General features: G+C 64.6%; 1 protein-coding gene across 1 annotated transcript; it reads left to right on the plus strand.

Annotated features, from left to right (window-relative positions):
* The first annotated feature begins 13558 nt into the window (after window positions 1-13558).
* On the plus strand, window positions 13559-15110 carry SMIM38 (small integral membrane protein 38). Its single transcript, XM_036221515.1, has one exon. The coding sequence runs from the start codon at window positions 13559-13561 to the stop codon at window positions 13706-13708; it is 150 nt and encodes a 49-aa protein (XP_036077408.1). The 3' UTR covers window positions 13709-15110.
* The last annotated feature ends 1174 nt before the right edge of the window (window positions 15111-16284 follow it).

A 16284-nucleotide genomic window follows, 5' to 3' on the forward strand; every position in this document is an offset into this window, starting at 1 on the left:
TAAGTAGAGGCCCAGGAGGCCGTCCCTCCAGGGTAGCCGTGTGTCCAGCCCAGGCCTGTGTGAGGCTCCGAAACCTGCCAGCGACGAGGGCCTGGACGAGCGAGCCGCGGGGACAAAGGGCCGTCCGGAATGCCGGGCTGCGGCAGGAGCTGGGCGAGGCCTCGAGCAGTGTCCTGGCCACCGGGGAGCTCGTAAAGTCGGGGCCGGGCTACCTCGGCGTCTTGGCACTGCGGCCCAGGCTTCAGTGGCAGGCGCCCCACGTCCCCCAGACTTCCCTGCAGTGGGGTCCGGACAGGACCGCACTTTGCAAACGTCATTGCTATCGAGCAGCTTGGAGAGACCAGGGTGTAGATAGGATTTTAATCCTCACCTCGCAGAGGGGACACTGAGGCGCAGAACGGCTGGCAGACTTGCCTGTGGGCGGCACAGCCGGGACCAGAAGTCCGGGCGGGAGGCCACTCTGGGAGAGACGGGCCCTCTCCTCCCCCAGGCATTGGGCTGGCGGTGGCTGAGGGACTCAGGGTGACATTCCTGCCTCTAGGTGGGGTGTTCTGCACAGCCGGTCCAGAAGCTTTGCACCCCAAGCTGCACGTTCAGGGAGTGAAGCACCAAGTTCCCTGACCCCCAGAACCTTCAGCCAGAACCGGGGTGGGCTGGCCCGCCCCCCGACTTGAGCTCGCTCCTGCAGAGCCCCGGCCATCCTGGGGAGAACGGTGTGGACGCTCAGATTCTCCAGCTCGAAACGCAGCGCCCTTCCGCTCGGCCCCCTCCCGGGGCCGCGGTCCCTCCTGGACAGGCCTGAGACGAGGCCGTGAGGTCCCTCCCTCCCCCGTCGAAAGCCCCGCGTGCCACCTGGGGGGCCAGCAGCTCTGGCCTCCATCATTCTGGGTTGTTGGGGGCCGTCCTGGAGCCCGGCTACGAGGCAGGGCCAGCATTCTGGGGACGGGGGTGCCGCATGAGCGAAGGGGGCGCGTCGGAGGACGCAGGGGCAGCCTGGTCTGCGGAAGTGGGCTCCGTACAGAGGGGTGGGATTGAGCATGGCCGGATGGCGGGGGGACCTCGAAGTCCAGGTGAAAAGGCGTGGGCTCGATCCCGCGGTCCGGGAGGACAGAGGGGCTCAGAGCTGTCACCCGCACCTGCCTTCCCGTCCTGGCTTCACTGGTGGGGTCTTCCGGAGGCGCTCCGTAGCCTCGTCGAGCCTCGGTTTTCTAGTCTGCAGAACGGCGGTGGCCATGCTGCAGGCGGCCGCGGGAGGGTGCGCACGGCGGTCTTCCCAGGGCCCGGTGTGATGGAAGGCGCTCGGGATTATTCCGGAAGGGTTTGGAGACCGTGTGTGTGTGTGTGTGTGTGTGTGTGTGTGTGTGTGTGTGTTGGGGTGGGGGTGGGGGGTCGTGGGCACGTGTTTTGGGGAGACCAGTGCGGCAGGGCACGCAGAGCAGTTCGCAGGGGGCGAGATGCACCCACCAGGAGCCGGGGTTGCAGGGTTCCCGCGAGGGCAGAGGGTCGGACTTGCTTGGTGACGATGTAAGCAGCCCGTGCGTGGCCTTACACGCGGTGCTCCCGTCAAACCCGCCGGAGGACAGGGATGGACGCTGAGCCTGAGTCAGCGGCTCTGCCCGGTGTGGGAGGTGCCCAGTGGACCGGGTCCCAGTGGGGCCAGGAAGGCACCCACGGGTTCTGCCACCCCTCTGCAGAGACCTGCCGGTCTGCCCAGCACGTCCTCTGACGAGGCGGCCAGGACCCAGGGCCACCGTTCCGCCCTGTCTTCTCCCGGCCTGCTCCCGATACCTCCCATGCTTCCCGCTGGCTTTGGGGGTGCAGGGGCACCCAGATGCCCGCAGCCCCTGTGACCTCGTGACCACCCTCTCTGAGCGCCAGCCCCAGGAGGGCCGCAGGCTTCGGCAGGCCTGGGGCTGACCCACTCTCAGGGAGCACTGCCCAGGGCTGTGCCAGAACCCAGGTGTCTACTTGGCATGAAATGTCACAGGAGAGGTGGGCTGCCCCCCGCTGGGGCTATCTTAATCCCCGGCTTCCTCTGCTTCTCCTCCTGGCCGCCTCCTGCTCCTGAAACAAACCTCAGTGTGTGTGTGTGTGTGTGTGTGTGTGTGTGTGTGTGTGTGTGTCCATATAATAATAATAATAAACCCTGAGAGATTCTGGGGCCGCAAGCACATAGGCTTTTCATTGTGATCGAAGGGGGTCACTTCCTGAGAGATGGAAAACCATCCTCGGGCCTTACGCAACACGGCTTGGCTGCGGAGGCCGCATTGTCCCACGCTCACGGCCACAGGAAGGCACAGGAGCTCGCCGGTTTACTCAGAAACATTAGATGCGCCTTCCAGGCTTAGCCCGGCCGACGTGTGATTCCAGATACCTGGGTGAGAAAGGTCGGAAGTTGGGGGGGTGTTGCCGGAGAGGGGAGGGAAGGCAGCAGTCTCGGCAGGCGGCGGCCGGGGTTCCAAACCTCACAAAGGGTTCGCACGCACCTGCGGCTTTATCCACGTCGGCCGCCCCTGACCTCTGCTGCCTGAGGACCCAGGCCCGCCTTGCCAAAGCGATCTAAGCGGAAGCCTGCTAGGGCTTTCCTGGCAGGCTTTTGCTTTTCTGATACAGCAGTTGCCGTCTCCTCTGGGGCTCTTTTCTTCTTCCTGGAGTTCAGGTTGAAGGCTGGAGGTGCAGCAGCCGTTTTGGGCTGTGAGGATGAGACTACGTGGTCAGGACAGTGATCGGAAACCCTGGGACGCTGACGGCATGCTGCCCCAAGCCCGGCTGGAGGAGGAAGTTAAATCCCAGGCATTAGGCCTCTAGGGAGTTTCAGATACTCACCCCCCCCCCCCGGATGCATGCGGCGCTCGGCATACGGTAGATGCTCAGCCAACGCCGGCAACCACTCCCGCCCTTTTCCAGGCTTCTGACGTCCAGAGAGAGGGAGCCACGTGCCATATGCTCGATAAGGGGGTGACCGGTTCTCAGACCCAGCACGCTGGGCGCTCAGGCCAGTACACGGGCTCCCCGGCCTGAGACAGGGCCGGGACCCTGTGTCCAGGGCCCTGGGACCTCGAGTGCGGATGTGGCCTCGGGGCTGCCTTTACTCCCTGCTTTAGCGAGCGCCGCTGAGTGGTGATCCCGTCCTGTGAAGTCGCTGCAGAGACTGGGCCGCCGCCCGTGTGGGGAGTACGGGGCCGGGCTCCCCAGGGCCTCGAGTCACGTGTTCATCGACCCATCAGCACACAACCCGGTTTTACGTGTGCTTCTGTTTGAAGACGCCGGATTCAGTATATGCTTTGGTTCATTCGCAGCCACCTGCACGGTCACCCGGGCCTGGACGAGTCTCGTCCGACACACTCTGTCTCCGTGAGGCACGTCGCGGCCCCCTTGCACTTAGGGACACCAGACGGGCACCTCGGCACTGTGCCGAGGGCCATTTCAACAGCGAGGTCACCGACCAAAAGCATGAACGTGCAGGACCCTTGTGACCTGGGCGAGCCGAAACGAGCTACGCGCCAGTCCGCCTCTGACCGTGGAGGTGGCGCGGTGATTGATGTCGGGGGACACAAATAAACTCGGCGTTCACAAAAACGGAAGGCCCCGATAATGAGAGTGGACTGGACTCGGCAGCGGGACCACCCGCCCCGACCCCGCGGTCGGTGGTGGCCTCCCCGAGAAGGCGAAATTAAAGCCGAGACCTGCAGGTGGAGAGGGAGACAGTGGCGGCGAAAGGCGGGTGAAGTTCAGCACCGCGTCTTTTCTCAAGGTCAAGTTCAGAGCCGTTTCCTTCAGCGTGACCTCGGGGCCACCGGGGTTTAGCTCAGCCCTTCATTTTGAGCCGAGCTGGCTGCGCGGTGGATCTTTCCTCTCTTTTCGCAGCCCTTTTTATTTTATTTTATTTTATTTTTATTTTATTTTATATTTTATTTTATTTTATTTTATTTTATATTTTATTTTATTTTATTTTATTATTTTATTTTATATTTTATTTTATTATTTTATTTTATTTTATTTTTTATTTTATTTTATTTTATTTTAGAGCGTTCCCTTTTCTTTCTCATTTTCTTCCGTTCTGTTTCAGAACTCCTACCGTCGATTCCTGTTCTTTCGGGGCCGGCCCTGAAGACTCCGGAGGCGCAGTGAACTTCTACACGCCTCAGCGAATCCCGATACGCCGTCCGCCTTCCAGAAGACGCGAGGCCGCGGTGAACTTCTACACGCCTCAGACTCACACGCGGCTCCGCCGCGGGGTTTACTCCTCATTCCGACTCCCCCAGGTTGGACCTGATCTTTCTTGGTTTATGCGGCTGGCGCGTGTTTGGATTTGCCCGGCCGCTTCCCACGCCCTTCGCGCGTGGCTTTTCTGGCATTTTACATCCTCCGGGGCCTGCGCGGTATCCTATGGGGCGGATGTCCCCGCAAGCCGTTTTCACTTGTCTGAAACTAAATCGATCCCTCCTGTCTTGTGTGGCCTGTACTTCCTGTGTCTTAAGATAGCCCTGCCCCGAGGCCGTTGCCCCGAGGCTGTTACGATGTTATTCTGCGTTGTCGCCACGAGGTTTGTAGCTTCGCCTTTCATACCTCATTGTCACGCCTCCCGGAATGGGCGCTTGCGTAACGCGTGCGGTCGGGGCTCCGTGGTGGCCCTCAGTGTTCTCCGCCAAATACTTAGGGCTCTGAACGTTTCGGGCGAGTCTCCGCCACGCCCCACGTCGGCCACCGATGCCTCGAAGCAGATGACAACGAATGTGGGGGCCTAAACGACGCCCGTTCACCGGCTCACGCGTCCTTGGGGCTGAAGTCCGGTGGGCTCGGTGGGGTCATCTGCTCGGGGACGCGTCTCCGCTGGGGGCTCTGGGGTGGGGTCCGCGTCCAGCTCACGTGCTCGTCGGCATGAGTCACGGCACGAGGGGCCCCGTTGGATCACCGGCTGTCGGCCAGGGTCCGCTCTGGCTCTCGGTCCCTAGGGGTTGAGCTCAGGCCCCACCCTGTGGCCACCTCCTCTCCCAACGTGCCAGCCCTTCAAAGTCATCGGGGCCCCCCTCCCCCCACCGCTCTCTGCTGCGACGAGCCTCGCCCCGCGTAACCGAATCGGGGGAGCGGCTAACCCGCCTTTGGGGTACGCGTGAACGCGTGAGTTGCTCTGGCCGAGGATGTGTGAGCAGAAGTGGGGTGCATCACCCCCGAGAGATGCTCGACGAGCCGCGCGGGACGTGCCCTACGACCCTCCCGCTGCCTCTGTGGTGGGGGTAATGACGGCATCGTGTCTTTTCCTCCAATTCGCGTGCGTTTAACGTATTTTCCTTGACTTGCCGTTCCAGTGATGGCCTTTAGGACAATTCATAAACTTGACCGCATGACATTCACAACTGACGCTCATCAAACGGCACCATAAAAAGCACGAAAAGGCAAACCACACGCCGAGAGGCGATATCGCAGCGCCGAGGACTGATGGAGGACGCGTAGGAAGAGAGTGACTGTCCCCGTGTAGGTTTTTATTGGTGGAGGCGTGGCAAGGCCAACAGGCCTGGAGACAGCCGCCATTGGGAAGCCGGTTCGATGCCCACAGATGGGGGCCACGCCACGTCGTGGGGGCCCCACGAGGAGACGCCGGGGTCGAGGACGGGGCAGAGGGACCAGCAGGGACAGGCAGGAACGGTCGCTGTGGTTTCTGTGGGGAGCAGGGGCCAGTCTCAATAACGTGAGCCACTCTGGGGCTCAGAGGCTGTTGCCGGGGGCCTGGCGCCCGGTGCCCTCCCCGGGCGATCCGGCCTGGGGACAGTGTCTTGAGCGCGTGGCGTGGGAGGTGGTCGTAGCTTGGGCTCTGGATGGCTGCTTTGTATGTGAGCAGCGTGCGGGTGGCGAGGCCCTTATTCTCGCCGGGAACCGGCACACCCGGAGAGGGACCGTCCCTCCACGCTGGCCAGGCCCCCGACGTCAGGGGTCAGACGCGCCGGAAATGAAGGACGGTGCGAGACGATCAAGACTGCCTGGAAGTCAACGCGGAGAAGACGCAGCCCAGCTGGCAAAAGACCCAGCTGTAACGTCTCAGGACGGGGACTCCGAATGCCGATACGCGTGTGAAAAATAAACCCAGACATGCAAATTAAACCCCCGACGAGGCACCGCCTCCTCCCCCGCAGCCAGCTCGGCACTGAAACCCCAGGGCTCACGAGGGCGAGAGGCACCAGGCACCCACCCGCCGCGGCCGGAAGGGCGGCTCGGAGCCGCCGGCTTGGGAAACAAGCAAGCATAGTTCTCGCATGGTTCACGACACGCCTTCCTTTGAACCCGGCGTTTTAGCGTTTCGGCTGCGCGTCCGAGGCCCGGGGGTGACTCGTGCCGGGAGGGGGTTGGGGCCCACGGCCGGCTGCTCCGCCCCGCAGCCCGGGCTGCTCGGGCCGTGTCTGAGACGTGCCCCTCTGTGGTCTTCCGCCCTGACGTTCCGCACGCGTGTGGTTCGGCATCTCGGAAACGTGGGCCAAAGTCACGGCCCGAGCTCCTTACGCCCGTACGGTCTCTGTGTTCCTCGGGCGTGTGAGAATCGCATGACAAGCCCTGGCCTGTGCGTCACGCCTCCTGCCCAGCAGGTGTCGAGTCCACGCAGCGGCTTCTCATCCCTGCCGTGGGAAGCTCTCGCCCATGCTCCCCCCTCTCTCCTTGGGGCCCGGCCCGCCGTGGTGCTTCCGCGTGTGCCCCTGTGAGCTGCGGCGTGTGCCCCCCGCACCCCGCACCCCCAATTCCTCTTTGGGAGCCGTAAGTATAAATTCTTCTTTTAAGGACGTGTCCTAGGGTCCGTCGCTTTAACATACCCGATTAAAACAAAATCCCACGCGTAGACATCTTTTTCTTCGAGATCGTGTAGATTCACTATGCTATCTCCAGGGACGGAGTTCTCGTTCGTCCTACCCTGGGTTCTCGGAGATGCCTGGATCTGTGGGCTGATGCCTTTCATCGGCTCTGACAAAATCTCCGCCATGGCCCCTCAGTTGCAGCCTTTGCCCTGCGCTGTCCTCGCCTTCCGGAACTTTCGTAGCCATGTGCCACACCTCTCTGTTCCCAGCGGTCATGGGACAGATGCCAGCAGAGCGGAGAAAGGGGTGGGGGCAGAGGGGCCTCAGAGGCTGTGCGGCCCGGAGGAAGGAGTGGCACCTGATGCGGTGCCGCCAGACGGGGCGGCAGCTCAGCTTCCACGAGCCGACCGTGGCCAGGGGACCTGCCCGAGCTAACCGTGGCCAGGGGACATGCCCGAGCTAACCATGGCCAGGGGACATGCCTGAGCTAACCGTGGCCAGGGGACCTGCCCGAGCTAGCCACAGCCAGGGGACCTGCCCGAGCTAGCCACAGCCAGGGGACCTGTCTGAGCTAGCCATGGCCGGGGAACATGCCCGAGCTAACCGTGGCCAGGGGACATGCCCGAGCTAGCCACAGCCAGGGGACCTGTCTGAGCTAGCCCATGGCCAAGGGACATGCCCGAGCTAACCATGGCCAGGGGACGTGCCCGAGCTAGCCATGGCCAAGGGATGTGCCCGAGCTAACCGTGGCCAGGGGACATGCCCGAGCTAGCCCATAACCAGGGGACCTGTCTGAGCTAGCCATGGCCAGGGGACGTGCCTGAGCTAACCATGGCCGGGGGACGTGCCTGAGCTAACCATGGCCGGGGTACCCGTCTGAGCTAGACCATGGCTGGGGGACGTGCCCGTGCTAGCCCATGGCCAGGGGATGTGCCCGAGCTAGCCCATGGCCAGGGGACGTGCCCGAGCTAGACCACGGCCAGGGGACATGTCTGAGCTAGCCCATGGCCAAGGGACGTGCCCGAGCTAGACCATGGCCAGGGGACGTGCCCGAGCTAGCCGGAGCAGCCTCGCGTTCCTGATGACGGAGCATCGTTACCCACCGGTGACGACGGACACTCCGGCAGGCCTGGGAACGCAAGTCCTCCTGGGTTCTCAGGTGACACACGCTCGGTGGCAGTGGGGCACGTTCTGTGGCCTGATCCGCCTTCGAGAGCCCAGCGTCCCCAGGGCCCCATGCGCCAGGCCCGATCCGAGGAAGAGTCACACGCCCTTCAAAGACGTCACGGCGGGGCGCACGGGCATCCCCCGACCCCCGCCCGCCATCGGCCGCCTTTTAAAACATTTTCATTCAGAGGCTCTCGGCCAGGTCACGCGTGGGAAACTGGTGAGAGCTGCCCCTCTCGGCTCAGCACATTTCTCTTACATGTTAAAAAAAAAATAATTTAATACTATCACATCATCTCGCTCTCTCTTTTTTACTTCCGGGAAAGTCTTTATTGTGTGCATTTCTCAGGCACCCTGATATCCCTCCTCGGGCTAACCGCTGGGTCGCTTCCTTCCAGTTCCTCTCAAAACGCCTGCCCGTTTTAGCTCTCACCAACGCCTCAGAGCCGCAGAGCAAATGCCCCCCGCCTCCCGCCTCTCCACCCCGCTCCCTGTGAACGGGAGAGGGCCCCCGGCTCTCGCCGAGGTCTTTAGGCAAAGCAGATGCATCCCACGAGGCTTCAAAGGTGCCTCCTCCTCGGCCGCACAAGCCTCTGCCTGTTCAGTCTTTCAAAGGGTCCGCTGTGAAAGCTGTCTGGTTCATTGATAAAAAAAAAAAAAAAAAAGATATTGTTTTTAGGGCTGCTGAATATATTAATGAGTTATATCAGAGGACAGTTAGTATTTGCAAAAGGCGATGGTTACCTTTCACCTACTATGTGAGTGGAGACCCCCCCCCCTCAGCCAAAGGGCAAGGCCGGCAGGCGGGTGCGACCCCCACCCCCACACACACACCCCAAGGAGCTAAGCCAGAATGGTTACTGCTCCCTCATTCAGACGTGAGCCCGCCGCAGACGCTTCTCGGGCTTGGTGACAGCTTGCCTCGCCCCGTGACATGTCCGGTCTCTGCTGAAATGCTCGTAAAAGCCCAGTTGTGTAAACACTCACCTCGGCCGAAAGCATGCACTGTGCCCGCACGGATCTGCGGCCCCGCGCTCCAAGTGGGGTTCGCGCCGTCGCCTCCCGCCCAGGAACCCTCCGCCCGAGGTGAGAAGAAAGGAGCGGGTTTATTAAGAATTCTGACAAGGTAGGCTGAATAAATTGCATTTTCTTTGTGAGCCTTAATCCGGTGTTGTGTTGGCCTCTCGGACATGGCTAATTTATTTGGAATTTCATTCTGCTCCTGACAGCGTCCTTGACTAGCTGTTTGATCACGGCGAGCGAAGTTACATACCAGCTTTTAACTGCCGAAGGCGGACGCGACGTTTTTCTCAAGTGCGCCCGTCCTCCGGCTCGGCTTTATCCTGCGGCCGCGGCTCGGACGGCGGGAAGGGGCGGGGGGGCGGCCGCCCTCGTTCCTGTCCCTTGTCCTCGTGAGAGAGGGGGCCGGCCGCACGGGGCTCTCCCTCCGCGAGGCCCGAGGAGGCTTCCCACGCGTCCCGCTGTCGGGCTTTGAGCTCCGCTGCTGTGGCAAAGGGAGAAGGCAAACGAGTCTCTGCCCGCCCGCGAGTGGAGGGCGCTTCGGTGGGAGCCCGTCCTGCCCGCGTCGGCGGCGCGGCTGGCGCCCGGGCCCTGGGACGCGGTCCTCCCAGGGGAAGGGGCGCGCTGACCACACACCCTGCCCGGGTCTCCCGCGGTCCTGCTTTCTCTGGCGCAGGTGTGAGTTGGCCGTGGTCACTCTCCAGCTCACGTATTTCCACTGCGATTGCTTTTTTTTTTTTTTTTTTTTTGCAAGCAAGTCTTGCTTATGTGAAAACGATTGGAACGAGTTTCGATCGGACCCCAGCACCCTGAGGAGCTCCGCCTGAGCCCGTCGCAGCTGGAGGTGTTACGGCAGAATCTGGGCCAGCGAGACCTTGTGCTCTAACCTGACCTGGCGACGCCGACACCTGTCCACGAAGCGCATTCCTGCCGAGCTTCGCCCCATCGCCCTCCTGGGTGCCGGGGGCTGTGTAAGGAAACCCCGGGGGATGGGGGAGGCGTGGTGGGGGAGAGCTCACACTCTAGAAATACCTACGAGATCTCGGAGGGTGTTATACTGTGACAGAGCAAATGCGACCGACCGACTCAAATCCGGAGCGCTAGGACAGGCGGGACCAGGGCGAGGGGCCTCGGCCTCGCTGCCCAGCCCTGCCTCCGAGCTGGGGGTCCGGTGGGTGTCGAGGGCATTGGAGTGCGCGCTGAGCCCTGGACCCTGCTTTTGCTGTGGAACACGGGGGAGGGGCTGGTGCCCCCTTCCGCAGAGGAGGACTCCGGGGCCCAGAGCATTGCAGGGTCACCTCGACGGAGCCCGGCTTCTGCCAGGCCAACTCGGATGGGGCCCCGGGGGCTCGTTCTGGCTCCAGGCCCCCTCCACGGACCTTACTGGTAGAAGATGCTCACCCGCTCATCTCGTTAGGTAGGGGACAATCGGGTCGCGGGTCGCTGCCTCGACGGTTGGCCGTCTCCCTGGGTGCAGGAAGCCCGCCCGAGCCCGTGGCCCTGCCGCGGCTCACGTCCGCAGCCTGTCCTCAGCGCGGGAGCCCCCGCCCGCTCAGCTCCGTGGGCCGTGGCCGGCCCCAGTTCCCGTTGACGTGACACTTGTCACCTTTGTCATCTTCGTCCCCGGGTGCATTCTGCCAGGGGAAGAGGGACGGAAGAGTGGGGACGGGCAGGAGGAAAGCGGGGAACCGCGCCGAGCCGCGACTTCGGGCTCAGGCCAAGCTCACGGCGATCTCGGGAGGAACTCCGGGGCGCCGGGCTCTCACTTCCTGCCCCTCCACGTGGTCAGTCCTTGGCGAAGGGCTGTCTGGCGGGGGTGACACCCATGGGTGGTCTGGCTCTCCGAGCTGGGGTGGCTTCCCTGGCTGAGCACATCCCCCCTTCCCAGAAAAGTCCCATTGGGAGCAAAGGGACATTGAAGCTGGAGGAAGAGGACCCAGAGGTGGGTGAAAGGGCCCCGGGGATGGAGGTAGAGCCCTGATCGGGCCCCCAAACCACTGCCGATGGTGGGGTGACGTGGGCGATTGCTCCCCGTGAGTGCGAGCGCCCGGAGCCCACCGCTCAGAGACCGGGCGCTGGGCCCATGACCCCTGCAAAGGGCCGGCCTGCCGGCTGTGCTTGTATCGTCACCTAATTATTCTCCCGTGTGGGGGACGGCCCCCCTTATCCATGTAATGCCCCCACGGCTGCATCGAGGCAGACCTTTCCCCCGAGAAGGAGTCAGCCCTCAGAGGGGCCAGGGCGCTGTCCAGGGCGGGGGCCGCTTGCTTCCTCTCCTGAAGGACATGCCGACCTCAGCCTCACTGACCCCTTGCGGCTGGGGACGCTCGAGCAGGAAGGGGAGGCCCTGTGGCCCCGAGTCTCTGCGCTGTGGATATATACCACGTGATAGGGCGTTGTTGGCTTTGTGTGCTCAGAAAACAGAGATTTCGCCAAGGCCACCTTGTCCCCGCTGGGGTGGGAGGCTGAGGACAGAGCCCTGCAGCCCTGCGCCTCAAGCTGGCCCAGGACGCCCGCCTGGAGACGCACACCTCTCAGGTAAGCGAAACACCCACCCGGATAGAGATCAGCCTCTCCCCCTCCCTGGGCCCCTCGCTCTATATAGGCAGGAGGGTCCTTCCAGGAAGGTGACTGGCGGACGCGGCTGAGGACTTCCTGTGACCTTCGGGAGGCCCCTGTCAGCAGCCCCGTGCCCCCGAAAGCTCTCTGTGACTGCGAATGCCACATTGGGCCCCGGCCACCCAAACTCTCGCGTGCGCTTGAGGGATCTTCCAACCCCTGCTCATGGCAAACGAGTCCGAGCGACGTGCCACCTGACAGGGCGCTGGGTCCCCGGCCGGGTCCACGGCCTGGGGCTCTCTCCGTGGACGGAGACAGGAAGCGGGGTTGCCGCCCGGAGCACAGAGTGGGCACAGCGCACGCTCCAGGTGGCCCTTGTCGTGGGTGGCGGCGGAGCCTCTGGGGCCCAGGGGTGGTGGGGGCGCTGTAGCGGGGAGCTCAGCACAGGTGCCTGAAACCACTGCCCATCTTAGGCTGCGCCCCCGTCAAAGCCTTTGAATTTACTCCTTAGAACCTTCTGGAAGGGCTGGATTGGGGAACGCTGTTGCCTTGCAGGTAAGGACGGGTTTGGGTCTGGCTTCAGGTGGCCTGTTGCCCTGGTGGCCCCCTGACTTGCTCTCTGGCTCGGGGACCTGTGGGTTAAACTGCTTCCTGCGTGAGAATGTGGCTGGGGGCCCCAGGGGCCTCCACCCCTGCTGGGGCCCGGGGCGTCGTGGGGACACAGCCCTGGAGCTCGGGGAGGGCCCGGCTGTCTTTCCCCACGGAAACCTTGCAGGGCGCGCCAACTTTGCAGAGATGCGTGTGCACACCTGCCTGCACAGACACAGGCATTCAGGCACGTGTGCATGCGTGAGCGTGCAACGCACAAATGTGTGTGTGCACACGTGTTTGCGTGTGCGTGTGTGCTCGTGTCAGGCAGGGAAGGGGAAGCAGATGCTGTCGTGTCCCAAACTGTGCACAGACACTTCTCAGGGCCTCTTCTTGGGGACAGGGAAGGTGGCCGGACCACCTGTGCCCAGGCGCAGGGTGCTGGTCTCGGTGTGAACGCCCTTGACCCTCTCTCCACGCACCTCATTGCAGACATCCGTCACTCGCCTTGCTTTCCGGGAAGGAGTCTGTGGCCCCGAGGGGCTGAGCACCTTGCCGAGGGCACCCAGCGGATCTGCAGGGGGACTTGGCGTGGGGACGAGGGCCACCGTGAGGGATGCGAGGGGACCCCGCAGGACGGCCTTGCCTGGCCTCGGCCGTGGGCCTCCTCCGAGGCCTCCCGGCGGGCGGGTGTGGGTGGGCCGGGCGGTGCTGGGGCCGCTCTCCGGGCCTCCTCAGCATGGCCCGCGCTGTGCCCCTGGCTGCCCCGGGCGGGAGCGGCCTTCGAGATGTGGCAGAGCCGTGTCTGGGGTCCCTCCGGGCTCCGAGGAGACCGTTCTCACTTCCGCTCCCTCTGTCCTCTCCTTCCACGTGCGCAGCTCCCCCCGGCCTCCCTGCCCCCACCCGTCCTGGGCCTGCGGCTGCTGCAGGGACCACGCGGCCACCGGACAGCACCAGCCTCCGCAGCGCCAGCTAATTGGGGAGAGAAAGAGGCCGATTGTCTGGCGGGCGTGGGCGGCCGAAGGAGCCGGAGAAGGTGGCCGGCTTCGCCCAGCAGCTGCCGCCTGGGACGTTTGCAGATTACGTCAGCGCCGGCGAGCGGGGGGCGCCGGGCAGAGGGGGGGCTCGGCAGCCTCCCGCCCAGGCCTCCCAACAATGCGGCCATTGTCGGCCCAGAGTGGTTCATTCCGGTTGAGTGGTGCGCGGGCCTCTTGACCGAGGAGGCTGCTGGCCGCTGCCGATCTGTCCTCTTGCACGTCAGGGAGGCGCTGGACTGGAGTCCGGTCCGCCCAGGGGCCGCGCGGAGGACGGGGTCACCCCTGAGAGGGGCGTGCGCCTCGGAGCCCCGCGGCCGGACCGCGCTCCCGGCCCAGGCCCCTGGCCGCGCGGCGGGCACTTGGCAGAGCCTGGCCGGGCAGCGGCTCCGGCCACCCGCCCTCGGCATGGCCTCCTGGTGGGGGGCGGGCGCCGACCCCCTCATGGTCCTGCTGGTCATCGCCCTACTGGTGCGCTTTCTCCTGTGGTCCTGTCTGGGCGCCTACATCGACTGCAGACTGGCCCGGCGGCAGCCGCGGAAACCCAAGGAGGACTAGGGCCTGCGCCGGCCCTCGGCGCCCGAGCACCAGACGCGCGGGCCTCCCGTCCAGGAGCCCACTGCCCCGGGGTGTCCTGTCCTGAGGCCGAGGGCGGCGAGGGTGGGGGTGGAGCAGGGCGGGCAGAGGGCACCTGTGTCCCACCCGCAGGGCGGAGATGGACCACGCCCCACCCAGCCTGACCGGGGCTGTCCCGATCGCGTCCGACACTCCACGTCGGGGACAGAGGGGCCACCACTGCCATCTGTCACCAAGTTCTGTGGTCCCCTGGTGGAGCGGGGGATCCCGGGGAGGGGTCGTGCTTCCAACGCTTCATAAACGCGTTTGTAGGAAGAGGCGGGTGGTGAGCTAGAGGGCTTGGGGGACACAAGGGGACCACGTGACAGCCAGCCCTGCCACCAGCAGCTCCCCCGCGCCTCAGTCTTCCCCTGCCTCCGGGAGGAGTGAGAGCCTGGCGGCGGAGGAGCAGGTGACGGAGCCGCTGTGAGCCCGACCCCGAGGACAAACCCCGTGAGGGCCGTCCCTCTGGCCTCCCGCCTGGACGCCCGGGGCCTGCAGGAGAAGCCGGTGCCACGGCTCGTGGCCGCACGCGCTAGGAGCATCCTGCCTGGAGAACCTGTCCTTGTGCACCCGGGGCCGTGGGCCACGTCAGATGGCCCAACAGTGCGACCAGCGACAGTGCGACCAGCGACGGGGACTCTGGGCCCTGCAGGAGCCGTTCTACCTCTGGGGCGCTGGAGACCGGAGGCGGGGCCCCTGCCGTCAGCCGCGTCTGCGAATGGAGCCCATGGGAACTGTGGACGCCAGGGCTTGGGGGGCTTCCCGGGGGCGTCGCCCGAGCGTGTTGAGGGAGGAGCCGGGGCCACTCGCCTTCCCTCTGGGGGAGTGTGACCCAAGCTCTGTGCACAGGACAGCCCCGGACTCCGAGCTGGGCTGATTTTAGCTTGCATCCTTCCACGCGGTGAACTGTACTCGTGAGTTTGGGGTGCTCGTCACGTGTGACTGACCCTGAGGGTGGACTTGGGGACCTGGAACTTGCACCTGGGGTTGAGGCGAGGGCGGTCTCGGGATGCCCCTGACCCCTGCACCTTGTCCGTGACCACCACGGAAGGGCGACCTACGACGAGAAGCGAGCCGGGCTCACGCCGCTCCCCAGCCTGCCCAGCCCTCCCCGAGACACACGCGCGTCCCCGGTCTGGTCTGGAGCTCCTCCGAGTGCGCGCAAGCGCGGGGCCTTCTCCGCCCACCCGCCCTTCCCCCACGACCGGCCGCGTGTCCCCCAAGCTCTTCTGCTGTCTCCTGTCTGTTTCGGTGGATTTCCTGTTATTCCTGTACGAGCGTATATATCTTACGAAATCAATAAAGAATCGAGCGGGCCGTCCAGATCGACCACGTGCAGCAAGCGAGGCTCTGCGAGCTGAGAGGCGGGGAGGGGGCCTCGGGCGCGGTCGGCCCCTCGTGTGTTTAGGGGCACACAGGGGTTGAGTAGGGAAGGGATGCCTGGGGTGGGGGGGGCACAGGGCAAAGGCGAGTGTGGTCCCTCGGATCTGTGCCCGAACCTCATCGCCAGACGCGCGGTGCCCGTGCCCCCACCGGGGTGGGGAGGAGAGGTCGTGCGGCCTGGGAAGCAGCCGGTTCGGCCTCCGGCTCTGCCCACGGGAGGGGGTGCACCGCCGGGCTGGTGTGGGAGCGCCTGGGCCAGAGAACAGGGGGCGAGGGCGGGGGAGGCGCGACCTGGAGAGACAGCCCCTCGGGCGGGGCGTGGCAGGGCTGTCCAGGGAGGGCTGCCTGGAGGAGGTGTCGCCAGAGGTAGGCTGTGGGCGACTCTGATGGGCAGATAGGGGAGGAGCGGCCTGCAGGCAGGAGGCGCAGTGAGCAGGGGCGTGGAGGCCGACACACGGCAAGGCCAGCGTCCTCGGCCGCGCCCGTCGGCTCATCCGGTCACATGGGCAGCGTCCGGACCCCCTGGACCAGCCAGGTTCAATCTCCGAGTACAGGATCTACAAGCCCCCCAGGTGATTCTCATGGTCCCCAAAGCCCGAGACCCACCGGTCCGGGTGCTGGATAGAGAGGGCGGGAGGATGCACGGGCAGGTGGGGTCCGAGTGGTGAGGACTCCGACTCTGTCCTTGTACGGGCAGGCGGGGGGGGGGGGCAGGGGGGGTGGCTTTTAAGGGAGCGACACACCAATGTCTGCTTGAAAACGGCTCTTGGGGGCAGGAGGGGGTTGAGTCATGTAGGGGGCGTTCGTGAGAGAGGGGAGGCTGGGCGGAGGTCAGAGGCCTGGACCACAGGGCGGCATGGGAGGAAGGGTCAAGGTCTGAGGGACAGAGCAGGGACAGGCCTCGGGCCCCCGCCCCCACACCGGGGATTCAGGGGACAGCCCTGTGGTGGTCACCGGGGCAGAGCGCGAGCCACCGTGGGGGGTTTTTGTGCTTGTCATTGGAGGAGGGGGAGCCAGGGGCTGAGCTTCGGGCCGCGGGGGCGGGGCAGGGGGTTCCTGGAGATACCCGGGGTCGGGGGCAAAGAACGGGGTCGGGAGGGTGACGGGGCGCTCGGGGACACCCTCGGGGAAAG

Source organism: Rousettus aegyptiacus, unplaced genomic scaffold (genome assembly GCF_014176215.1).
Source record: "Rousettus aegyptiacus isolate mRouAeg1 unplaced genomic scaffold, mRouAeg1.p scaffold_m13_p_5, whole genome shotgun sequence".
Lineage (NCBI taxonomy): Eukaryota > Metazoa > Chordata > Mammalia > Chiroptera > Pteropodidae > Rousettus > Rousettus aegyptiacus.